At 41.3% G+C, this 26,929-nt stretch overlaps 1 protein-coding gene across 2 annotated transcripts in view; it reads left to right on the forward strand.

Annotated features, from left to right (window-relative positions):
- LOC142143668 (glypican-5-like) overlaps positions 1–26,929 on the forward strand; it is a 191,828-nt gene that overhangs the window by 73,599 nt on the left and 91,300 nt on the right. The window contains exons 4-6 of one of the 2 annotated variants that reach the window (XM_075201692.1): positions 3,594–3,721; positions 4,217–4,276; positions 8,037–8,162. In XM_075201692.1, coding sequence (XP_075057793.1) covers positions 3,594–3,721; positions 4,217–4,276; positions 8,037–8,162 — 314 coding nt within the window. The remainder of the gene's footprint in view (positions 1–3,593; positions 3,722–4,216; positions 4,277–8,036; positions 8,163–26,929) is intronic. The other variant, XM_075201693.1, reaches the window with a different exon arrangement.

Here is a 26,929-nt window from a genome sequence, read left to right on the forward strand (position 1 = left end):
CTACCAGGACAGAGGACCACCTAAGACACCCTTCCTCTACCCTGATCAATGCCCGAGTGAAGATGGCGGCGACTAGCGGGGAATTTATAGGATCCGAGTATCGCGAGATCCGACAACGGGATTATGAGTCAGAGCCTCAGTTTCACATTTGAATTTGGCGCCAATACCCGGATCTGTCTCGGATCCGACTCGGATCCGCAACGTTCGGGTGGGCTCGGATTTCATAAATCCGAGTGCGCTCATCCCTACTTTCAATCAAGTTCATAGGGCAATAGCACAATTAAAATTGAAAAGTAAAGTGAGGTGAGCTATCAGTAGCCTAACAGCATATGGGTGCTTTGTGCATTTACTATCCTAGACAACTGTGCTTATATGCTGTTTTTCTGCACATAGTAGCAGTGTTAACTGTAATATTTATAAAACTTTCAAACATTGAAAAATGCTTTATTTAAATAGTAAAGCTTTTTTTCAATTGTTTTCTTCTGTTAGTGCCATCTTGAGATGGCCATAACAGAACGATCATTGTGCTGGTACTTGTACCAACACGATACTTGTTAAATAGGCTTCCCCATGCAAAAGCAAATCCTGCTTGAAAATCTTACCTTCGGCCGCATCAACCCTTTTTGATATTAGGCGAACCGAAAAAAAAAGTGCAATTGCCGAAAAAACACTTGTTTTTTTCTGGATAAATTTGCTCCTGACACATAAACACTGATTCATTTTGTGAATTTCTCATTCCATGAGATTTACCATATTCAGTTTTAGGGAGGATATATAATGATGGCTTTAGTTGAAAGTATTTTGCTTGTGGAATAGCAAATACTTATTTGAGCTAAAGCAGATATATCATTAAAAATAATCCTGTTTTTTTTTACTTTTCTAATTCTAGTTTTCATATCTGCCTTCTGCACTACTACATAATTACTGTTCTTTATACAATTCAGAATTGTTTTGTTATGTTGTACATATAGACAATTGCACAGTACAACTTCTCTCTATATGTAATTTAAACATAGACATATACTCACAAAAATGATTCCTTGGGGTCACTTTATCAAGCTGCGAGTTTCCTGCGGGTTATAAAAGTGGAGATCAGATTCTAGCTATCATTTTGTAGAATGTACAAAATAAATGAATACTAGAATTGGTTGCTATAGGCAACATCTCCACTTTCAAACCCGCAAAAAACTTGCAGCTTGATAAATATACCCCCTAGATAATTTTTTAATTTGTTACTTTCAGAGGTTACAAATATATACAGTGGTCTTCACAAACGTGTATTAGGGGGAAATATTGCTTTGATCAATTATTTTTTTTATAAACATAATATACTGAAGTTGGATTGACCCAAATATTTTAGAAAATCAGTTTCCTTCGATAAAAATAAGTACCTAATACAGTGGCAACTGAGTGTGCACAGTGATTTGCTATAAACTATTTTGACTAAAGTAAACTCTGCTATTAGGATAGATTCTAACAACTTTAACATATTATTTTCATAATTGTCTTGAGAAAGCCAGAATCATGACAGTCACTTTACAGCATTTAACAAAAACTGAACTGTTGCAGTCCACGCTATGAATCTCTCAGCCCTAAGTGGAGGAAATTTATGACGTGCAAAGCATCCACTATGTAGTGCTAAAGCAGCTCTGAACCCACCATGCTGCTCACTGTACACAAGCATGCCTAGATTTCCATGAAGAATCACGGGTTTACCCGGTGTGTTAGGAGTATGTTTGCAGAGGTGCAGAAGTTCGGAACAGGCGAAGGGAAGGACTTGGGTGGAGTGAAGGTGTGCCTTGCAGTGTATGGAGTAGGCACACCAGTGCACATAGTTTTGCAGAGCAGTGTTGAAATGAAATTTAATATGCAGAGTGAGACCGCGTCGCTCCCTTCTCAATGCTGCCGCTCGGCTTATTTTCCTTTCTCGCCACTCCTCCTCTGTCTCCCCCCTCTACCAATCCCTTCACTGGCTCCCCTTCCCCTACAGAATCGTGTTCAAGCTCCTTACACTTACCTTCAAGGCCCTCTCCAACTCCACTGCTCCCTACATCTCGAGCCTCATCTCCATCCATGCTCCATCCCGCCCTCTGCGTTCGGCCAATGACCGTCGCCTCTCTTCCCCCCTGGTCACCTCCTCCCACGCTCGCATCCAAGACTTCTCCCGTGCTGCCCCCCTCCACTGGAACCAGCTCCCCCGCTCCATCAGAACTTCACCCAACTTATCCAGCTTCAAACGGGCCTTAAAAACCCACCTCTTCCTTATAGCCTTCCAGTCCCCCACTTAACTGCCCTCCTTCCTGTCTCCCACCTACCTCCCTCCTCGTCGCTCTCCTCTCCCCCCCCTCCGTCTTTGCCTCCACTCTCCCCCTTTCCTCCTCCTACCCTTGCGTCTCTGTCCGTCCTACCCTCCCCTTAGATTGTACGCTCCTTCGAGCAGGGCCTCCTCTCCTCCTGTTCTCCACCACTTTAACTCTGCTCTCCAGCTCCTTGTCTCTTCCGCGAGGCCCTTCTACCCCTCTAGCTACCCCGCTGGGGCTCTCGTCTGTCATCTAGCTGTACTTTGAGCTTCCGAGTTACTGTGCTTTTTGTTAACTGTTCCGTGATGTCTCACCCTGTACTGTATTTCTGTCTGTCCCTGTACGGCGCTACGGACACCTAGTGGCGCCCTATAAATATAAATAATAATAATAATAATACTTTGAGATTAGAGTGCTCATTACTGTGCAGAGGGGCGCAGCCAATTCCACTCTACTCCCACTCCACAAAAAGACTGGACTGCACCACTGTTAATTTGCAGTGTAGCTTCCAGAAAGCACAGAAAAATTAGGCATCTTCATGTGTACTGGGCGACCATCCAGGCACATTGGCTATTAAACAAAAAGTTTTTTTTGACTGTGCCCCCAGCATGTTTTGTAATTGTACCCAGTGCTCAAAGTGGAAATCTAGAAGTGACCTTATGAAAAATGTAATGGGAATGTAAGTGAATGGAATTATATAGTACAATGAAGACAGTAGTAGAAGTGGCGGTATGGCATACCACCCTATACACCCCCAATTCGACCACTGATTGTACCCCATTATTTATTGGTAAGGGGAGGTGTTGCACTTCAATTATTTTGCAAATACTTGGCTTACTAACAGGTTTGTTTGCGTTCCAATAGTCCTAATTTTGGCAGGACTCATTAATGGACCTGGAATGGGCTAGGCTTGCTAATAAGTGGGTGGGACTTTGCCAAAAAGTACCAAAGGTAGGTGAATTAGGGTTAATTTTGGTGGGTTAGAGTAAGGCTTTTTGTTGTAATTTTGCCTGCATACATGTTGGGAGTTATGAATTTGTCCCTACCAATGACCAAGTTCAAATATATAGTTCACTTGTTTTTTCTGTATGCTGATTGTATTTCTCATCAGTCATTCCTTACAATCAGATGATTGAAATGTAGAATGTGTGTCTCAGTTGTATATTGGTGTGATTGGACAGAAATGCAATCTTTTGTTCTATGTTGTGGCTTACTTTACAGAGGAAAGAGCATTCTTCTATCCTGTGAGGTGTTTGCCATCTTTCATCACAGCCTGATTGTGTTTTCTTACAGGTGGAAAAGGTCTGTGGGGAACTACAAGAAAGTCCAGTCAAAGTGTTGCCTGAGGTCAAGCTGAAAAAAGAAGAGAAGGTCGAAGTGCCTTCAGCAGAAAAACTCCACTCTCTTGGACATATGAGAAGGTATTTCAACGTTATCCTAGCCATAGCCGGAAGATTCATTAGGCAACCTAGTGGCCATATTACTCTAACCAATTTTTATGTTTGTCTTTTAAAAAAAAAATGTGGGTGAGAAGGGGATCCAAAACACTACGTCGCCTAGAACCCTATGGGATCTGACCACGGAAATTTTGTTTCTGTTCTCCTTCTTACAGGATATCACCATCTATATATAGGCAATACATACACATTTTATATATGTATGTTTCCAGACACTGCCAGCTGCTTTTTCCAAGGAATTATAATAATCTTATGCATCTGAACCACTGTGCATGATCTCCAAATCCTCTTTTTCTTCTTGCTATGTATGCTTTTGCCACTGTATGCTGAATGAAGTTTAAATAAATCTTTTGTTTGATTAACCTTTTTCTCTGTTTCTCCTACACTTTGCCTGATACACTGCTTTCCTTCATCCTCCTCTTTTTGGTGGTGCTTTTTACTCCACCTTGAATTCCCCAGCTCTTTGCCTCTGAAAGCTTCGAAGAATGACAAGCCGCGCAGCTTGAAAAGAATTTCTCGGTAAGACAAACCCACAAGCCCATTGCTCCTCTTGGAATGTTTGTGCTCCTCAGCCTCCTGCTGGTCAATAACATTATGTTTGGTTGCTGCATGTCTCTCTGTAGGACCCCGCTTATCCAGCTGTATTCAATTCTTGTCTTCTATGCAGGTTTAGACCTGACTGAGTATTATTTGTTTGCACAGACTAATGAAAATGTATACAGCAAAACTCACACTGATCATGTTACACATATACCTATGTACTTATACCGATGTGCCAACATAAAAGTAACATTCACAGCTTTGAACTCATCTATACTTTAACAGATTGCTAAATTTTAGACATTTGAAGGAATCATTGTTTTGTGATCTTCTCTAATAACAACTGTTGCCCATCCCTGCTGTCCGATAAGGGCTATGGTGCCTTTAGTGCTTGCACAGCTGGAACACTTGATGCACAGCCTAAAATATTTTTTCGTTTTCTATCCATGTGCACACAATTAATTAAAGTGCTATGGTTTTTCTTAGGAAGAGATTTACACATCACAAAACACACAATGGAGAGAATTAATGAAATGCACTCTAAGCGCTGCACAAAACATGTTTTTTTTCCATCCACGTGCCTTGTTGGTCCGTCCAGCGAACATCAAGGAGCATGACCCCTCTTTGCTATTGGGAAAGTACTCTGCAAGCTAGAAGTGCACCTAGGTGGTTAGAGAGGTGCACTGTGCAAAAGTGTAAATGTCACATTAGAAGTCCAACTTCCTAATACTATAAACCCACCACTTTTATTTAATTCAACTTTTCTAGTTTTCACTTAAAATACTGCCCAATTTAGTCTCATTCATGGGTTTAATTAATCACGAGAGTGGAGGTTGTTGGGCCTGTCTTTATGTTGGTGTGTTTGAAGCTTGGTGTTGCATTGGGCAGAGTGCACCTAGAAATATGCTTCCCCAACAAGGCGCCTGAAGGCACTAAATTCATCCCATTAAAAGTATAGGACTTTGTCAACTCAGAGCTAGCGAGTAAATTAGTTGGAAGATATAGGACAGTCATTTTCACACTGCAAAAGGACTGTCCTGATCAAGTCCGACTCTAGTGGACTGCTGCGCCATCCTATCTGCTGCGACTGTTGGTATGTGTGTCCTGATTACTGGTGTGCAAGGCTTCGGAGGGGCGTTTTTACAGGAGTGGAGGGGAGAGTGCTTGGGGTAACTTAACACTTAGAAGTGCTTGACACGCCCATGGGCACCCTGTGTATGACGCGACCATGCCACCTTTTCAGGTGACAGTCATTATCCTGATTCCCAGATTTCAAATGCTGGCATGTATGCTGTGCACCCCTCTGCACAGCAAGGAGCACCTTTAACATGCACCCTCTAAACCCCTCTAACTTATTTTGCTCTATAAATTGATTCTAGTTTTTGCACTGTTTCACAAAACTGGGCACACAGGTCATCAGCAAACGTACTTTGAGCAATGTAATAATAAGCATCACACACAAAATTGCTATACATCATAGAAACAGTCCCAATGTCCCCTCATTTGCATGATTAATTTTAGCCATTCAGCCATAAAGACTATTTGGCAGTATTTTAGAAGAAAAACAAACATTAATTATAGGACATTTGTGCTAAAGAGACTACTACTACTCAATCTGTATATTTATATTATTATTATTATACTATTATATATTATTAGTGATGGATGGAAGTACACCCCTTGATGTATGGTAAAGGTGCTTAGCAGGAGTGATGACAGAATTTCGGGGAGTCCTCCCGGACTCCTGGAAGAGTAGGCATCCTCACTGACTGTGATGGAGGTGGAGCTTAATGGTGCGATATTGTGTCATTAAGCCCGCCCCCCTGATATTAAATGCTATGATTTTTGGCATTATCTAGCAGGGGCACCCCCTCCTACTCCCTGTCACATGACCTCCTCTGTGAGGTTTGAAACGTAGGCAAGCATGCAGTAAACATAGATTGCTCTCGTTATTAGACATACAGGGGAAAGGTTCTACAAGGGGACAGTTCTCTGTAGTCCCAGCTTGCATAACTAGTGAAGTAATGCACCAGGATTTCTACAAACGTGACTGCAAAGCACAGGGGGAAGACAGTGAACTATATAAATACAGATTGATTTCAGACACCTATAGCATTAAACTTCACTAATTATACCTTTCCATTTATTTTTCTTAATACAACCACCTTTAGGCCACACTTACTTTTTAGAGAAGTCAATGGAAGCAGGTATTAGTGTAAAAAATTATGTTTGCATCATGATTTGCACTCCAATGTGTCCAGCATGTTCAAAAACATTATTTTTATGCCTTTGGGCATGAAAGCCTGCAGCACCTCAAATGTTAACCCCTGGAGTTTTCATATATAACAACATACCTATAGGATTTCATTTCACCAGCTGCTAAATAGTCACTTATCAGATGTTGTACAGTTATGAATGTTAAGCATTTGCTTAGCGCTGTCCCCTGCTGGAGGAAAGTATTAGAACATGTGGTTATTAAAGTATTAGAATGAAAACAGGATCTGTAGCTTTATTCAGCATCCCCCGATCCCCGAGTTTAATATGTCAATTGCCTCACTGCGGGTTTTGCAACTAGAATTTATTTTAAAAAATAACTTACATTTAACATCCCTATGTACTTTTCTGTCATATGTGACGTAAATCAAAAATCAACATTTGCATTTATATATATATATATATATATATATATCTACAAGACACGAGGGGGGTCCATATGGAATGTAAGCCATACATTATATCTTCAGTTACCATGTTTTTTGTTAGCACATTATAGAGAGCTTACATATCCAGGTATTATTTGAGCACACTTATTTATTACATTACAGTGTAAGGTCACAAATCATAGTCACAATCCCATTTGTCTTTGTTTTTTTGTTATTCGTGCTTGCTTTCTTCTTCTTGTGTTTTTTCTGTTTCTTTTGTGTTTTCAAGTTTTGTTTTCTTCAAATTATTATAAGTACAAAAAAAATCTGACATTTTAATACTGTATATAGCAGTATATGCAGCTTTATATAAGGTCAATTATGAACCACAAAAGGGCAAAATCACAGAGCAACTGCCCCATTGAAGCATTACATGCCTAATTTTGTGTGACTGAGCCAAGTTTAGTGGGAAGCCAAACGGATGAGCAAGATGACTGCGTCTGCTGGAGTATGATACTTGTGCACTAAAGTGGAAACACAAGATTTAGCATTTAAATGAGATGAAGAGGTGGAGATTGCATTTAAAGTGTTTTTTCCTGCTTTGCATTTGGCCACACAGCATTTTCAAGGCAAAAGACATTAAATTCTCTGTCACCTCAAAGGTCCTAGAGATCAGGTTTCCTAACTATACTTTTAATGTGAAGCTATATGCAGTTAATATTTGCACTTCTGTGGGATAGTGCATTTCAAGACACAATTTGAAAACAGTAATAAAAAGATTCAAAAAACCAGATTGTTTTTACAGCGGTGTCTCCAAAGACTTGTGACATGGGCGTGGGGCTTCAAATGGGGCTTGTCCTAGGTGGACAACTAGGCGCGCTCGCACAGATAAAGAAGATTGCAGGTCCACAGATTTTGTGGTTTCTAACTGACCTTTTACAGATTAACGCGTTGTCGGCACATTGTGACATTTTTTTTGTTTTCATTTGTTTTCGGTGACATAAGGTAGTGCATTTGTGTCATGGGGCCCTCCGGTTCATTAAGTACGTTACCATCAGTTGACCAGGGTGACCCACAATAGTCTCTATTTGTTTCAGAGAATTTATCAAGTACATGAAGCCATCAAGAACATTTTATACCACATTGGCAGAGCGTTTATGCGATGGGGACTTGGCCGTGAGAGATGGTTCTACGTGTTGGAATGGAGAAGATGTGGTGGAAAGGTAAGCACTTCATCAGCATTTATTTATAAAGCGCCAGCATATTCAGTAGCGCCTTGCATTTGGGAACAGACACAGTAATAAAACAATACTGGGTAATACAGACAGACAGAGCAGTAAGAGGGCCCGGCTCACAAGCTTACAATCTTTCTCTTCACATAAATGTGTTACAGTGTTTGGGAAATAATTGAGATTGGGTGATAAATGAAAGGAAGCAGATCTGCTGAAGCAGCTAAGTGGGGTAAGGGCATAGTTTCTCAGAATGTCCGAGAGACTCCTGTAAGAGTTCTCCCGGAAGAGCCGTGCAACCTCCTGCAATCTGCCCACCTCCACTGTATTATGCAGCAAACAGGGGCATTGAGTAGCAGGGACAACACATAAAGTCTTGATGAAAGCACTTTTAAAGCTCTGTGTATTAAATATCTATTAATACGTGAACAGGGTTAACGGACATTTCATACTGGTAAACTAGTTTGCAATCTCAAACTTCACCTGACTGGCACACGTAAGTTCTTAAAGTGGGTGCTGACGTACAATAGTATAGTATACTTATATACTGAAAGTAAAATGTATAATAAGGGAAATGTTATATCCTATCTATTTTTGTAAAGTTTTGTTAAGTTAACATGAAAATTAAGTAAAAGATAAACTGCTACAGCATATATCGCTACTACTATTCACTGTGTGTCGTAAATAAGGAGCTGCCTTGGTCTTTTGAATAAAAACATCTTTGACCGGATTGGGTCCATTTGCACCCACCACAGTTCTCAGCTGATTGGACAAATGACTGTAAGCTAACACAGTGTCTTTTCTAAGCTGATTGGACAAGATGTGATCAGCTGACATCTGACATAGTGACGCATTTAGCTCATTCTATTTTTTCCAGGCTTGAAGGCCTAGAGGGTTTACTCTTTAAGTTAAAAAGGTTTGTATACATGTATCAATGGACAGAAGACAAATGCCATTAATGATACTTTATTTACAAACCATGCAATGCCTTCAGCAACATTGTCATTTGTGTTTATTAAATACTTGCAGTTTACTGCAGTAAAGATGGAATCTTAAACAAAGCAGTCTAAATGGATCAAAAGTAAATATTATATAAAACAATACCTGCCAAATATACCTTGTTTATTCAACACCCTTTTTATATAACACCACACAATTTTCCCATATTTAATTATTTCCCTCCCTCATCACTAACCACAAGTATGTAGAGGCCTGGAGATCTTTAACCACCAACATTAACCCCCACCCCAGCTGCTGTATGTCTGCTTGAGAGGTCAGCCACAACAAACACCACCATCCCCTCCAGACCTTGCCCTTGGATGTAGCTTTTCCGTTCCCATCATCACTATGGGACCTTGCTCTTGGAGGGTACATTTTCAAAATCACTAGGCATCTTTACCAACAAATGGGTAATCCACATCAGCCAAGACCGTCCAGGATCCCTACACGGTAAGCCTGCCACAGACCAACTGATTTCTCCACTGCGTCTTGCATCTCCGAGCACTCTATATTCAGGCCAGTCTCAGTAAGATGCACCCCATCCATATTAAAAAGGCATGTATCTCCTCCATAAAAATGAATATGCTAGTTCATTGCAGCTAGATCACACGTAGGGGCTGTCAGAGTGGCTTTGTAATGCTCTGACCAATCAGAGCGTATTCTTTCTCGATTGGTTAGTTGTTAACAAGCCTTCTGGCCCTTTAGTCAGGGTGAGGATCCACAGACGGTCATGAAACATGTTTTTTGTTTCTTGTGGATTAAAAGCTTGAAGAAATAAGAAGATGTCTGGAATTAGGTGATTAATACATTAGTGAACAAGGGAATGGGTATGTTTTTATTTAAAAAAAAGTATTTTTTTACAATAATATTTTATGTGGCACATGAGGTCCCAGCAATGCTGGTTCTTGTAGTTCTATAAATGCTAGCATGCTGTGGAAAGCTTGGGTATACTGGCACTTATAGTCAGGGTCCTCTTAACAACATTTGGGGCCCCCGGGCAATGCAGTGCACCGGGGCCCCTATATTTATAGAAAAAAGAAAAAAAAGATTATATATATGGGCCCTGCAGCCCAGGGGGCCCGTCAGAGGCAGCGAGAGAAAAAAGTTCCAAAAAAAAAAAAGAAGAAAATACTTACCTTGCTCTCAGCTGGCGATCCGGCTCCCTCCCTGGTCTCCTCCGTGCGGCGCTCCGCAATGGATGTCGGGCGGCGTGATGACGTCACGCCCGACATGCACTGCGAGGGCAGCATGGAGGAGGAGACCAGGGAGGGAGCCGGATCGCCAGCTGAGAGCAAGGTAAGTATTTTCTTCTTCTTTTTTTTTTTAGCTGCCTCTGACGGGCCCCTTGAGCTTCAGGGCCTCCGGGCACCTGCCCATCGTGCCCTATGGAAGAGACGGCCCTGCTTATAGTTCTACAAGTACCAGCATACCCAAACGGTTTATGGCTGCTTGGGAAATGGCTTGCCCACCTCAAAACTTGATTTGTGCAAATCTTGCTGTATTTCACTCAGCTGTAGTTGAGAGCATTCCTTAATGTACATGCCCCAGTGAATCAGGATTACATAGGGTTGCTTTCATTCTTTTAAATTGCTCACACATATAGTTGCGCTCTTTATTCATTCACTGCCATAAGAGCTGAAAGTATACCCTCAGATCCATCTCCTTTTACTTACACCTGGTACAGGAAACATTTAAAAGACACTCTGATTGCTTATTCTTTTGCTGTTCTTCATTAGTAGAGTGAGCATACATAGACGGATATATCACTACATCTCAATATATCTCAAAGCTACTGCTCCATCCACATTCCACATTATAAATGTATCTTTATCACTTGGCACACCTCAGGAGTAGCTGTCATAGTTATCAGATGCCTTGAGGTCACAAAAAGCTGTTATGGTTATCGGGTGCCCTGGGTCAGGAATTACTTGTAATTTGTTTGTATTAACCTTTATATTGCTTCAAGTAATGATGGCGTCCCGTGCAGTTAGGAATGTTTCATGCAAAGTTCTCCTTTTATACACTAGGACTTAAAGTGGAACAAAACAAATAAAGAATGAAAAAATTTACTTATAACATCATGTAAAAGGAATCTATCCATGCAGTTGAACTTTATACATACTACATATAATATTGTAACCGTGCTAGGGGAACAGGTGCCATCTCCCGGGGTAGATGGTAGTGAACAGCAGCAGAGAAGTCACACAAGTGCCGGGTTTTTGGAACAACTGGCCTCAGCCAGTTTTATGAAACAGAAAAAAACAAAGAAAGCTTCAAAATAAATACCTTGCCTGTCTAGTGCTAACTAAACCCATAGGAAAACCCTCTCTCCTGTGAAGGACCTTGTGTCCCAGACACATACAAGACATAGAGGTAGTTGCATACCAGTTACAGAGGCTCTCAGGAGGCACCAACCGCCTCCCCATGAGTGAGAGACAGAGAAAATTGCCTAGCAGCTTTTTATCAGCATCTTTCAGGTGCAAATCCTGATTACTCTGCTGTGAGCCTGGGAGATTAGAACAACTTGATTGGGCCTTGTTCATGGAGCCCATCCTTATTTCTCCATTTACAACCCCAGGGACCCTTACCAGTTCTCCCTAAAGCTGAATGCTGAATGCACTATTTGGGAAGCTCCTTCCCACACAAGACAATCTTCCCAAGGTTTTAAAGCATACAAGAGAGAAAACCCGGGAGATATACCTCTGTCATTCACCACGTGACACCACTTGTAGCACTTCTGATACCTTCTAAAATCACTTGTAGTACTTCTGGCACTAACACCCTGCAGACATCAGCCACAGACAGCTTCAAACAATACCACGTTGTTTACCCTAATGCTAAGCAGTCTGGCTCTCTACTGTGTCACAAAATCTGGTGAATGTTTAGTGAGTCCTGTGTAACTGCCAATAACTGATGCTCATTCCGGGGCGCGGAGTCTAACGGTAGGTGGTATTCACCATTGACCCTTACAAGAGGGTATGGAATTTGCAGCACCTATTTCCGCAGGTCGCGGGTCCCAGAAAGAGTGGTGGCAGAACAATAGGTAGAGCCTGATGCAGAGGGAGAGCAATGGTAGAACAGAGAAACAATGAAGGCAACAACAAGGGTATGGTCAGAACCTATTGCTGAGCAGAGGTGATTAACGGAGCTGCTTAGGGAAGATATAGGCATAGATAACAATGGAAACTCAGGACATCATCTGTGAATAGTAGCGATGTGGAACTTTGCTGATCCGTAGAGCAATAGCAGGTGAGTTACTGGTACAGCGGCAGTTCGGTTGGAGACAATGATGAGATGGAACTTTAGCTGATCCGTTAGATGGTAACTCAGAGCAACAGCAGGTGAATTACTGGTACAGCAACAGTTCAGTAGAAACAGTAATGATGAGGAACATAGCTGATCCGTAGATGGTAACTCAGAGCAGTGGGTGTGGAGCGTTCCTAATGAGGCTGGACATACTGACTGGCCAGCTCTTCCAGCATCAGTCACAAACCCAATTTTCCAACTCAGATTTTACATACACAAGTCTCCTCCCCTTGATCTAACTCATAGACCACCTGTGTGTGGAGGCTAGGAGTTTGTCTGTGTTCAGAATTAACTCACCTGTCCCTATGCATAAGAGGTGTGGCAAATAGACCTCTTTGAACAATATATATACCCCGATCAACCACAACATTGAATCCACTGACAGGTGAGTAAATAACATTGATTATCTCATTACAGTGGCACCTGTCATTGGGTGTGATATATTAGGGAGCAAGAGAACAGTCTGTTCTTGAAGTTAATGTGGAAGCAGGAAAGATGGGAAAGCTTAAGGATCTGAGCGACTTTGACAAGGGTCAAATTGCGTTGGCTAGAGCATCTCCAAAATAATAGGTCTTTTGGGGTGTTCCTGGTATGCAGTGGTTAATATCTAACAAAAGTGGTCCAAGGAAGGACAACCAGGGAAAAAGCGACATGGTCATGCGCGCCCAGGCTCATTGATGTGCGCGGGGAGCATAAGAGCTACTGTAGCACAAATTGTTGAAAAAGTTAATGCTAGCTATGATAGAAAGGTTTCAGAACACACAGAGCATCACAGCTTGCTGCATATCGGGCTGTGTAGCCGCAGACTGTTCTGAGTGCCTATGCTCACCCCTGTCCACTGCCGAAAGTGTCTACAATGGGCACATGAGTGCCAGAACTAGGCAATGAAGCAAAGGAGGAATGTGGCACTGTGTGATGAATCATTTTTTCTTTTACATCCTGTGGACAGTCGGGTGCGGGTATGTCGTTAACCTGGGGAAGAGATGGCACCAGGGTGCACTATGGGAACCCAGCAGAGGCAGTCTGATGCTCTGAGCAATGTTCTGCTGGGAAACCTTGGGTCCTGGCTTTCATGTGAATATTACTTTAACACGTACCACCTAGTTAAACATTGTTGCACACCAAGAACACCCCTTCGTGGCAATGGTATTCACTGATGGCAATGGCCTCTTTGAGCAGGATAACGCACTCTGCCACACTACAAAAATTGTTCAGGAATGGTTTGAGGAACATGAAAAAGAGTTCAAGGTGTTTACTTGGCCTCCAAATCCCCCTGATCTCAATCCGATCTGTGATATGTGCTGGAAAAACAAGTCCGAGCCATGGAAGCCCTACCTCAAAACTTGCAGGAAGTAAAGGATATGCTGCTAACGTCTCGGTTCCAGATACCCAAGGACACCTTCAGAGGTCTTGTGGAATCCATGTCTTGACAGATCAGAGCTGTTTTGGCGGTACAAGGGGGACCTACACAATTCTAGGCAGGTGGTTTTAATGCTGTGGCTAGGCGTGTGTGTGTATATGTGTGTGTGTATATGTGTGTGTGTGTATATATATATATGTATATATATATATCAAATTGCAAAGAAACATATATGATGAATTACTTTGATTTGTTATATATTTTTAATAGTTGTATATAATAAAGCTTAAGTTTTATATTTCACTCTGGAGATCCTTGTCTGTCCATCCCTTTGATAGTTGGCCTACCAATCCCTAGGATAGCTCTGCTGATATTCATTTTAAATGTGGCTACTAGTCCTCATTTCCCATACTTATTATTTCATCAATGCTGCAGCCTTTTCCAGTCATTACACTATTTCTGCCAGGATTTTGGTGCTTACTTTCATCATCATTATCATCATCATCTGTTTATTTATATAGTGCTAATATTTTCGCAGTGCTGTACAGTGATCTCACATCAGTCCCTGACCCATTGTAGCTTACAGTCTAAATTCCCTAACATGCACACACACAGACCGAGAGAGACTAGGGGGTATTTGTAGGTTTTTGGCGTGTGGGAGGAAACCAGAGCACCCGGAGGAAACCCACGCAAACAAGGGGAGAACATACAAACTCCACACAGATAAGGCCATGGGAATCGAACTGAGGACCACAATGGTGTGAGTCAGAAGTGCTAAGCACTAAGCCACTGACAATGGTACACCTGCATAACTCTATTCTGTTGTCTCTTTATATTGCCTTTTGCTTTTCATTATGGCAGTCATTCCTTATCATTCCTAACCACACCTTCCATTTCTGCCATCAAGTCTTTTCCAGCTTTTCCAACTTCTCTAGAATGATCCCCCTCGTGCTATCAGACCGTACCCAAACCTTACAAGTTTAAGCTTAATCTGAAAACAATCCGGGGTAAAGTACTTTGTTTTCTGCCATTCCCTTCTCTGCACAGAATACCAATACTATTATTTTTTTGTGGTCATTTCTCCAGTGCTATCACTAAAGCACTATAATTTTATGTCCAGGTAGACCAGCTGTATGTATGGTTCACTAAGTACTACAAAGCTGCAGCAACATTTGGGTAGGGCAGTCAAGTCAATTGTCTGGGGCTCCAGCCTTCCTGGGAAACACTAACCCCTTTCCTGCCCCATTTTACTGCCGGTAAATTATTTTTTGGATAGTGTGGGGAGCTGGTTCATTACTTAAAGCATTATTCCACTTTGACTTTCTATCTAATGGTGAGGGTACCTCACATGGGATCACCTTCTTCTACCCCTTGAGGAACCCTGATGAAAATGAGCCTCCTCAATGTATGGCCTTCTTCCCACTCTATCATACTGCTGCTGTAGCCAACCAATGTAATAGCATTTGGAACTTCCAGCACCAATAGTAGTATACATGGGTCCAAGACATAGGTCTTACAAATTTATCCTGCTGAAATTAAGCAGCGGCATGAATAGTGGTGGGTCCAACATTGCTGCTGTCTCACTCCTCCTCCTCCAATAGGAATATAGCAATCATGTAAAAAACAAGAAGAGATGCAGGAACAGCTTCAAAATAAATTATATCTGTGCATCACTGTAACAACATGTTTCAAAGCAACAAACATGACACAGTCATACATCAATATGATAAACATTAAATACATTCCTGCACCTCCTCCTATTGTTCTGTACAAAGCTGCCTTGTGTATCAGTACCCCACTACTCTACTAAATAAGTTGTTGCACGCTGGGCCGCCAAGGGAAATTTCAGGCCCTGAAACAGCAACTCTTGGGACCCCTCCGTAGCCACTGAAGGAAAAGGGGCCACACAAGATGGTGGCTCCTCCCTCTACACATGCAGCCCAGGGCCCCTAGACAGGCCCGGACTGACAGATTGGCCCATCCCTGGTCCTTTGTACCTGCCCCATCCCTCTTGGCACCCCTGCTTGCGGAAGGGCCCTCACTCACTCCTCTTATTATGGTATTATATTGTAACAAATGTTTTCTCTCCTCACTGTTCATTTCTGCAGCAAATGTTGTCACTTTTTTTCAATAAAAGACAATAATAATGTTACCAAAGGGCATAGAGGTAAAGCAACAATAACCCACAGCAAGAATGAACACAGTAACACAGATCCACACAGTAACATATTTAAATGGTCAGATATAGGGCCTGATTCATTAAGGATCTTAAATGAAGAGGATTCTTATTTCAGTCTCCTGGACAAAACCATGTTACAATGCAAGGGGTGCAGATTAGTTTTCTGTTTTGCACATAAGCTAAATACTGACTGTTTTTTCATGTAGCACACAAATATCAACTTTAAATTTCAGTGTACAAATAAGCTATCAAGTATCTGTGTGCTACATGAAAAAACAGTCAGTATTTAACTTATGTGCAAAACAGAATACTAATTTGCACCCCTTGCATTGTAACATGGTTTTGTCCAGGTGACTGAAATAAGAATCCTCTTCATTTAAGATCCTTAATGAATCAGGCCCCTAGTGTTTGATATGTTTGTCAGGAAACTGTCCCCTGCTAAAGCCTGTCCTTTAATGAACACTTTATTAGTGATCCACAAGATAGTAAGTCAAACCTGCTTGTGCCGACAGATTTGACCCAGGCCTGGTGACCTAACCTTTACTTACACGCATATCCTTCTATAACTGCTGTCTTTACACTCCAAGTTATTGGCTATTATCTCCTTCCTCCATCACACCAGCAGCAGGGCAATTAATCTTAGCCTAGACTGACACCTCTTTCACACGATATGCCCGGTTGCCTAGGGAGGCAACCTATATTCCTTCCGGTGGTATTCACTTGCTGGGGGACCAGAGCAAAAGGGAACAGGGCTGGGAATGATGTTTTCCAAGCACTTTTCACCATGTGTTCAATTTGTAGTAAGGTCATCACACCAGAAGTAATGTAGTAATGTGGCTGATGCAGTGTTTTGGATAACCCAGACGGTAGGAAAAGCTGGCAGTGTTTATTAAATGTGAGATAACACTTTTTCGAAACTTTCCTGCATGCTTGGTTTATTTAGGACAAATGAGCATTGCTGAGGGAATTGAGTTGTTGAATAAAGTGGTGTATTGTTTGATTTTCATGGGGATCCCATTAGCATGCTCCTGAACCACATCACTGTCCCTTACAGCACAACCTTGTGTTCCCGTGGTTACCATGGGAGCCAGATTCTTGGCCTACTAACTGTTCAACTAGAACTTGTTTCCCATCTCTTGTTGCATTGTTGTGCAAATTTAAGCAACAATTTAATTTAAATGCAGAAGCTTGAGAAAAATGGCAATCATGGCCGAGGAACACGCTAGGAAACGATAGAATATAATTGTGGGAGGATGTGTGCTTATGTTAAGGAAAAAACGTACACAGGAATCCCTATATTCTACAGAACAATTCTGGAACTCTTTTATGTGTGGAGGGAAAGTTCAGGAATTCTGGTGTATTGTCCAGTAACTTATAAAAAGCTCATTAAATGTTGCAGAACAACAAGCAAGTGGCAAGTTTAGTTACTATAGATAAACAAAACACTGAACAGAATCTGAACAATATATATATATATATAAATATATATTTCTATCTCTTATTTTTTACTTATCTTTTAAAATATGTTAACAAATGTGTTGTTAAAGGGGATACAGTAACGTGTATGCACCTACCACCTTTTACTTTTGAGGTCATTCTTTAACCTCTGTAAACATGGACCTACTGTAACACAGCATCTTTGGAGATGGTCTACTAGGAAATGCCTATATCTGCATTATAAAATCGCAGCAGCCTCGCTTAAAGGGGTCTTCACGCATGCACAGAGTTATTAGCGAGTAAAATACTGGTAGAAATGGTTATGTAGTGGACTGGGAAATTCTGTGCTTGTGGAACCAACTTTGCACAATTGCCAAAATAGACAATAGTGATGTGGGAAGACTATGGTAGGATTGTAATTTGTAGATGTTACACACTGTAATGTCCAGGTCAAGAGAGAACCTGTTGCAGAACGGTTTTATTTGATGGAGAGAACATTCAAAGGGGTCAGTTTATTAAACAGCAAAAAGCTCAATGGCTAGTAAAAATGGGTTCTTGCAAGTGATAGAGCTTTGCCTTATCAATCTAGGGGTCACTGCAGAGCGATGGTTTCCCCCCATGCAAAGCACAGGGAATTTTATTTAAAATGGATCACATTTTTTCAGTCGTCAAAAGGTCGAAAATACTTTTTACAAAGTTAATATTTTTTTCTAGTTTTTTTACTATATATTTTATTAATTCTTTTTATTAGTGGAACTGAAAGCTCATATCTGGGCTTTGAGTACATGTACACACATATTCCCCAAGACTGGCCTGACAAAGCAGTAATTATTCCTTATTGCTCCAGACCTGTATAGCAGAAGCAGGTGAATATCGCATAGCTGCCTCAGTGATATTTTATTGATAAAGTGATGGGACTTTGTGGGGATAAATAGACCTGAAAGAGTTTAACTAGGAGGTGACTGCATTATAAAGTACATGGATGATCACCATACTACTGTTGACCTCCAGAGGGGGCCGTGGTAAGCTGGACAGATAGGACCTCCTTCATCAAGGAATGCAAAACGAGCGTAATGTGTGTTATTTGTACAAATGCAGGTACATTGGGGATAGGTACATACATATTTAACAAGTATGTAAAGATACGTCTGTGGATGAATACGGGTCCGCTAATATCTAACAGACAATACACTGCAGGATACGTCCAATACATTTGTGGAATATAAAGTCACAAAAGAACACATAGAAAAAAAAAGTATTCAGTTAATGTCACCTGTTAATAATACTCATTAATGATAAACATTAAAAATATAAAAAAAGATGATTTTTTCCCCCCATACAATACATTTATTAGGATGCTATGAATGTCTGCGGTACATAAATACATTTTTACAGTTGCTCCCGATTGCAAACACATGTTCTAACATACATACACAACTGTTATCACTAGTAATCAGCATTTATACCAGACCTGTAGCTGGTGCAAGTGATAAGACAGAAAACCACGTGCCTTAGAGATGCCCAGAGCTTGAATCAGACGCTGCTGCATGCGCTCAAGCTTGGCACGTCCTTACTGTACATTGACTACATGCATAAGCCCATTCCCCTCCCCATTCTGCCCATGAATTCGTGGGCTGTAGTAAGGGTCCTTTGAGCTCGAAGATGAATTGGACGTTGTTCCTTTCGCTGGCGTGTGCTCTTGTGCAGTGCGATTTTACGCCTAATGCGGCACGTATCGGCATTTACGTTCCTTGATGATTCAGGCCCAAAATGTGTTTCCCAACTTTTTAGCTCAAATTAAGAAGCAGTGAATGAAGACCCCAAAAGGGTAGATACAGTTATTAAAAAACTAATAGTCTGCTAATAATAATACAGTAATACCACTTTCACATTGCAGCCCCGGCAATATGAACCCGGGATAGATAGAGGGGAGCCGTTCACACTCAGCCTCACCCGGGGACATTGGGGCTTCCCCTGGCAAAAACCTGAATTTTTGAGGCGGTGTGAACGGGGTATAACTAAAGTATAAGCTTCTGGGTGTTCAAAATGTATGCATAAACTTGTAGAGTACACAAATAAGCATTATTATCAGACATTTTACAGCTTGCCAGAAGTTATATACTGGTTTACGCCACATTTTTGTACAGTATACAAAGATTCTATCTACAGCACTATTTATTTGTGTGACTTTATAAGTGAATTAGTAGCATGTTTTCTTTTAACTTTAAGTTATGCTTTCAGTATAAAATTATTGACATCTAGCTGTTGTTTGAAATGATGATAAAGGAAGGATCTTTAATTTGTATCTGCCTATGACACATACATGTTAATGCTGCCACACCCTCCTTCAGCATATAAAATTTTCAAGGATTTTATTACTATGCAGTTCTTTACGATCACCAGAAGAGGGCAGTGGTATCATGAATTATCAAAACACAAATCTCCATGTCCTGGTAAATGGCACTTACTATTATACAGCAGTTATCTACAGATAGCGCAGGCTAATAAACAACTCCTATTATTAGACTGCATCTATTTACAGACCACACAACATCTACAATGAGTCTGCCACCATTAATAGTCCGCACAACTCCTGCTATAATACTGTGTCCACTTAAAGACTATACTGCCCCCACAATGACACTGTGCCCATCTATAGACCACACAACTCCCTCAATGACACTGTGCCCATTTACAGACCACACAGCTTCCACAATGAGGCTGTGCCCAGTTACAGACCACACAGCTCGTACAATGAAACTCATAGTTGCTAACAATTTAAATTTTTCAACACTTTGATTCCAAGCACAGTACTGACTACCGCAATCCCTATCAAAATATATTTTCACTGTACTTGGTTATAATTTCATTTTTACCCTTTAAATATGCCTATGCAATAAATATCAGCTGCCAAAGTAATAAAAATAGGTATTGAAAACAATAAATTAAAGAAGAGCAGCTGTACTGCTCACTTGGTCAATTATGAGAAACCAGGGACATTGCCAGGGAGAAAAATTTCCAGAGTCAAATTATAAGACTATATCCATCTACAGACCATACAGCTCCCACTATGAGACTGTATCCATCTACAGACCATACAGCTCCCACTATGAGACTGTATCCATCTACAGACCATACAGCTCCTACTATAAGACTGTATCCATCTACAGACCATACAGCTCCCACTATGAGACTGTATCCATCTGCAGACCATACAGCTCCCACTATGAGACTGTATCCATCTACAGACCATACAGCTCCCACTATGAGACTGTATCCATCTACAGACCATACAGCTCCCACTATGAGACTGTATCCATCTGCAGACCATACAGCTCCCACTATGAGACTGTATCCATCTACAGACCATACAGCTCCCACTATAAGACTGTATCCATCTGCAGACCATACAGCTCCCACTCTGCGACTGTACCATCTACAGACCATACAGCTCCCACTATGAGACCGTATCCATCTACAGACCATACAGCTCCCACTATGAGACCGTATCCATCTACAGACCATACAGCTCCCACTATGAGACTGTATCCATCTAGAGACCATACAGCTCCCACTCTGCGACTGTACCATCTACAGATCATACATCTACCACTATCAGACCTGGGAGGTGAGTGCATCTGATTTTAACTGCGTTTTAGTGGTGTTTAAAGCATATAGATCAGTGTAGGACCTGCATATAATGAGGTGCAGGTTTAAATGTGTGGAGGCAAGCAACACATTGAGTGCAAGAATAGTGCTACAGGTGCCGTCATGCAGAACATTTGGTGAGCTAGAAAGGGGAACGTCTGAAGGAGAGGAGGGGAGCTGGGAGACTTTGTTGTGGTGTTCCCAGGAAGCCGGGAATCTGATACACAAGCTATGGTGAGGTCAGGTGGAGCGGCCTCTGACACCCCAGAGGGGCCAGATGAGTTGACTAAAAGGGCTTTGACAGCAGCTAAAGGCAGTACCAGTTGGAGGCATATAGAGATTATGGAGGGCTGGTATTGTGGCATTTAAGCAGAGGAAGGCCCTAGACCCATTTATGCCATGGGATTGTAAACGTCTATGGTTATCTTTGATGTCAGGAAAGCGCTCATTTCATTTTCAAGCATTGGACATTGGCAAATGTAGTTGTTGGGCCATTTAGCATTTGCAGCTAGAGTGGTGGGTAGATAGGCCTCACATATTTGGTAAAACTTACAAAGGAAGCTAAAGAAGACATTGTATGGTTATAATCCTTAGAGGCGTATAACAGATATACAATAGTAGTGAACAAAATGTTTGCAATTCTGCATTACAGCTACTTACTAATAAACGAGGCAGTGTTGCATTTGGGGCATATTTTGCAGGAATATAGTGTTCAGAGTAGTGGCCACTAGAATAGGTAAGAGCTGGCTGGATGAGTAACGTGATGATATTAAAGCTGTTTCCAGTGTTTGCAGCGGGAAAGCTTTGGGGTGTTCAGATCTAATAACAAGACAGTTATGGAGGTTTCAAACACATTCTCAGCTAGATGACCTCCAGTGGTTTATTATTACGGGCACTAATGTTGAGATGTTTAAAGCAGAACATTTGAACATTCCAGGGTTAATAATAAAATATCAGATGTGTTATTCTGGTTTAGTTTTTCCAAAATTTGCATCTTGCCTCCACAGACAGATGGGACCCATTGCAGAAGCCCTTCTCACCTTAGGAGTAGTGACCACAGGAGTGGCAAGTTGATCCAGGTCTCCTTAGCACAGAAACCTTCAACCACCTACTGCAGACATTGGGACACCAGACTGCTTTTGGTAGTTTTTGCCCAGACAAAGGGGCTATAGCCGTGAGAATACCCCAAGTAGGGTCTGTTGAACAGTTCTTGTTGATGAGGAGTGAGAATGGGTATGCATCCAGCACGGCAGAGAGAGTGCTGGCAGGTATCTCATTTTGTTTTGCAATCCTTAGGTTGGCCAAATGTGACAAGCCAGTTTAATATAAGGAGGATGTTGGTTGCTTGGAAAAGGCATACATCAGCCCCGGATACCGGGCAACCAATCATGCCAGAGTTGCTTAAACAGATTATTGACAGCATCCAAAGAGTGTGCTGGTCTCAATTTGAGGTAATATTTTTGGGGGGCAGTCTTTGTACTGACATTTTTTTCCGGCTATGAGGATAAGCAAATTAGCCAATCCTATTAAAAAAATTATGTCAATCTAAGGGTGAAGGGAGATAAGTGTTTGTCTTTAGGAGGTCAAAGGAAGATCAGATAGGCAAGAGAGATAGGTCAATTTGAGAAAGGTACATGAATCACAGTGGCCTAGTGGTTAGCACTTGTGCTTCGCAGCACTGGGGTCATGAGTTCGATTCCAGACCATGGCCTTATCTGTGTGGAGTTTGTATGTTCTCCCTGTGTTTGCGTGGGTTTCCTCCGGGTGCTCCGGTTTCCTCCCACACTCCAAAAACATACTGGTAGGTTAATTGGCTGCTATCAAAAATTGACCCTAGTCTCTACCTCTATGTGTGTGTGTGTCTATATTAGGGAATTTAGACTGTAAGCTCCAATGGGGCAGGGACTGATGTGAATGAGTTCTCTGTACAGCGCTGCAGAATTAGTGGCGCTATATAAATAAATGATGATGATGAATCTTTCATATGCCTAGTATTGAGAGTAAAATAGTTTTTGTGGTACACCTGAGAGTTCCTGACCCTTTATTCATTCATAAGGACATGGACACCAAAATATCAGCTCACAAGCATGTTTAGAGCTAGTTCGGCACAGTAGGGTGAAATCCACACATTTAAGTACCCACTTTTTTCACATTGGCGCAACCACAGAGGCAGCACAAGTGGGCATGGATGGTGGTCATCAGGCCATCAGAAGCTTAGGTAGATGGAGGTCCAGCATGTATAGGCTATATAAATGGCTGTAACTAAGTAGGGATGGGGTGTACGCTTGATTGACTTATACCCCATTCATACTGCACCAAAATCTTGGGTTTTTGCTGGGGCGAGCTCAAACAACCCGGGTCTTGGTGCAGTATGAATGGTACAAGTCAAAAATCCCAGGTCTAAAAACCCGGGTCTTCAACCCGGGATTTATCGAGGGGTAATTCCCGGGTCGGACCCGGGTTGCCTGCACTATGAATGGTGCAACCCGGGTTTTTCAACCCGGGTTGCACAGAAAACAAGCTGATTGGCTGTCTGACCTGTAATGCTCACAATATTTACATTAACTGCATACATAAAACCAGGAAAAAAAAACTCGAGAGGAAAACAACAGTATGGACTGAAACAACTACTTCTATCATCCACACTATAAGAAACAAACGAAAGAGAAAGGTCGCACATACTTTACATAGGTGACTAAAGTAAAGTACGGAGCGGTGAGCAGTACAGAACAGAATTGGTGGAAACACTGAAGAAATGTCTGATTGTTTACAAATGATACAATGGAACAATAAAAATTAAAATATCTTATAAGATACACTCACACATCTTTATGGACAAAACAGCAGAAAAGCAGACTATTACAAAAAAAAAAATGTTTTCAGCCAATGAAAACTGCTCTGGTGATGACTCCCACAAATTGCCAGGGCACAGACTTGTGCAGTATGAATGGGGTCAACCCGGGAAATTTCCGGGTCCGAGGTGCAGTATGAATGGTGTTTCTGAGCTGGGACGCTCCGAGCCCCGGCAAAAACCCGGCTTGAAAAACCCGGGATATTGCCGGGGCGGCAGTATGAAAGCGGTATAATATAAAAAAAAGAAAGATTTGGAATCTGAGTGTATAATAATGTATACAAATAAATAAATGGAATAAGGTCTAAAAAATAGGAATAGAGGGAGAAAGTTTCATGGGGTGTTGATCAACTGTATTACATTGCTTCAGTGGAGAGACCATTGGGACAGAACCTGGGACAAGAAAATGAAACTGTGTTGGTTCAGAAAGAGAAGCATGTGGTGGGCAAGAATCCACAGGGGAAAACAATGCCAAGAAGTTATTTAGATGTGGGCAGCAATGATATAGGCCTTAATAAATCTTTAAAGTTGGCTCTTAATATTTGCAGGGACACATTCCTGTTCACTGAAATGTTTGAAGGGTGAATGGTGGTTTGGTTTGAAATGTTACAGCTCCTGGTCTGGAGGCATGCCTTTAATAGCAAGGTGTCACACAGAAGCCTCAAAAAAGTGAATAAAAGAGTGGCTGAGTATGGTGGGATCATTTACCTTTAGGCAAGGGAAATTAGAAGATTGTATACCTGAATTATGTATCCAAGATGGGGTGCACTTGTCCGATATTGGCGTGGCCATATTTAATATACATGTACAAGAAGCAGTGGAGAGGGCTATTGAGTTGATTGAGAGCAGAAACCAATTTAAGTGTGAAATGGACTCTTTGTGGTAGTTAAGTGGAGGGGGCTTCTTGGTTGTCCCTGGATAAAGTTGGACTGTACAGTTATGTTTGGGGGAATCCCGGGAATCAGCCAGCCAGTGGTCCTGGAGGAGTTCCCACCCCACAGTTTTTGGGTTATAATGCCTCAAGTTTTGATTGTCACCAGAATGTGACATCAGGTGGCCAGTTGATTGGACACTGTAAACATGGTCCTGAAATTTTGGATTATCTGGCACAGTATACATGGCTTGTGAGGGCAGTTTGTTGCCCAGTAGACCCCTCCCCTTAAGGTTAAAAGGCAAGCATTTATAATAAAAGGCTGTTGCCATATTCTCTCCACTGTTTAGTATTGTGTCTATTATTGAATGAGTGGTTATTCATTGATTGCAGAACAGAGTTTCAAATAGTGTCCCTGTCTAAAGTCAAGACTTTTGTTTGTTCTTAGCAAGCCAAAATGGCATACTGAACTTAAATCCCACTATGCTAAAACAGGATATTAAATCTATGTAAATATGTAATATAAATATCTGCTTACAGATCCTACTAGAAGTGATATTTGAGGCTGAAGGACACATGCATTCTTTGGGAAGTCACTTTAGGACCGATGGTAGGCAGTCAGACTGTCCTTTAGTAATTTGTTTTACCTAAATAAGTAAAATCATAATGAATTACACTGCTTTTGAGAATCTCTTGTTTACAACATTAAAATAGGAAGTTTGAATGTGTTTGAAGTTTGAACTGTGCTTGGTAACACAAGGGACTTTTTATAAAAAAAACTTTATACCCCTGAACCCTCATTCCCAGACCATGAGGTCCTTGCTCATGATCATTAAGGTCAGTGACATAAAGGTCAAACATTCACTCCTTTGAGGGAAAGTGACACAGCAGGCCTCTAAATGTGTTCCTATTTGATATGAATGCTGTGTTCAGCAAAATCCGACCAGCTGATGGAAGTAAATTAGTGAACATTAAGAAACTGCTTCTCTTCAATCAATAAATATGCTCTAGAAACATAGACAATGTTAAGAAAGCAATGACTGGGAGACCAATGACTGGAGATTTGCTGCGGATACAGTCTTTGCAATCTACTTACCATTGAGGGAATGGTCTGCCCCTAACAATTAGTGCGTGGATGATAAATGCTCCCTCAAGGTTGCCAGAAATAAAACTTGTGACACCACTGCAGACGGTATTCAAGGTTTTAGCACTGAGACGGGAGCTAAAATTGGCACTTTATAATCAATGGTGCATTAGGCCAGCCCTAAAACTGACAGCCTGCACTATAACAAGATATATCAGAGGTTAACAGATTTGCCTGTAAAATAGAGAAGAGACTAAAGAGACTTGCATTTCACAATTATATTCTTGTGACCTTGGATAGCTTCTTTATCATGAGTGATCAAAATGCCTTCTTTATAACGCTGGCTTATCACTCAGAACACAGCTGGTGTTCTAGCGAGCTGGGAGTTATAAAGAATATAACACAATAAATTCATACAATTTAATGCACTTTTGTGCAGGGCAAATACCTGTTGGTAAGCAACGCTAGCTTTATAAAGAGAGGTGGTGTAGACTGTAAACTTTGACTTCAAGGCTCTTGTAGTAAAACATTCTTATTACATAATTCACTATAGTAGCGGGTATTCACATGCCATAAAACTATCTACTGCGATCTACCAAATTGTATTGTTTCGGGGGTCAGTGCAGTTTTCAATTTTCTCTGACAGAACAGTGCCCTACAGGTAATATCCACAAACATTACTGCTCCACCTTTTTTCCAAATTAGATAGTAAGTTAATGTGTGGGAGGGGCCAGGAAATTGTTTTATTAAGATTTATGAATATCAGTTATTCTGCTCAGAGGACCTCATTTCTCTGCATATGTATTAAATGAGAGGTACCATAAAGTTTGTTCTGCCAATGTAAAATAAAAACATAGACAACAATATAAAGTGCCATTTATTAGCAAAATTGTCATGCAAAATGATTGTATGGGATTTCCTTTCATAACAAAGCAGACACCAGCCATAGTAGTCTTACCTGATTACCTCACTTTATCACGGCACCTTTACTGCTGGGTCAGTTTTTTTTGGAGCAATAGGGTTCGA

Source organism: Mixophyes fleayi, chromosome 3 (genome assembly GCF_038048845.1).
Source record: "Mixophyes fleayi isolate aMixFle1 chromosome 3, aMixFle1.hap1, whole genome shotgun sequence".
NCBI classification, from domain to species: domain Eukaryota; kingdom Metazoa; phylum Chordata; class Amphibia; order Anura; family Limnodynastidae; genus Mixophyes; species Mixophyes fleayi.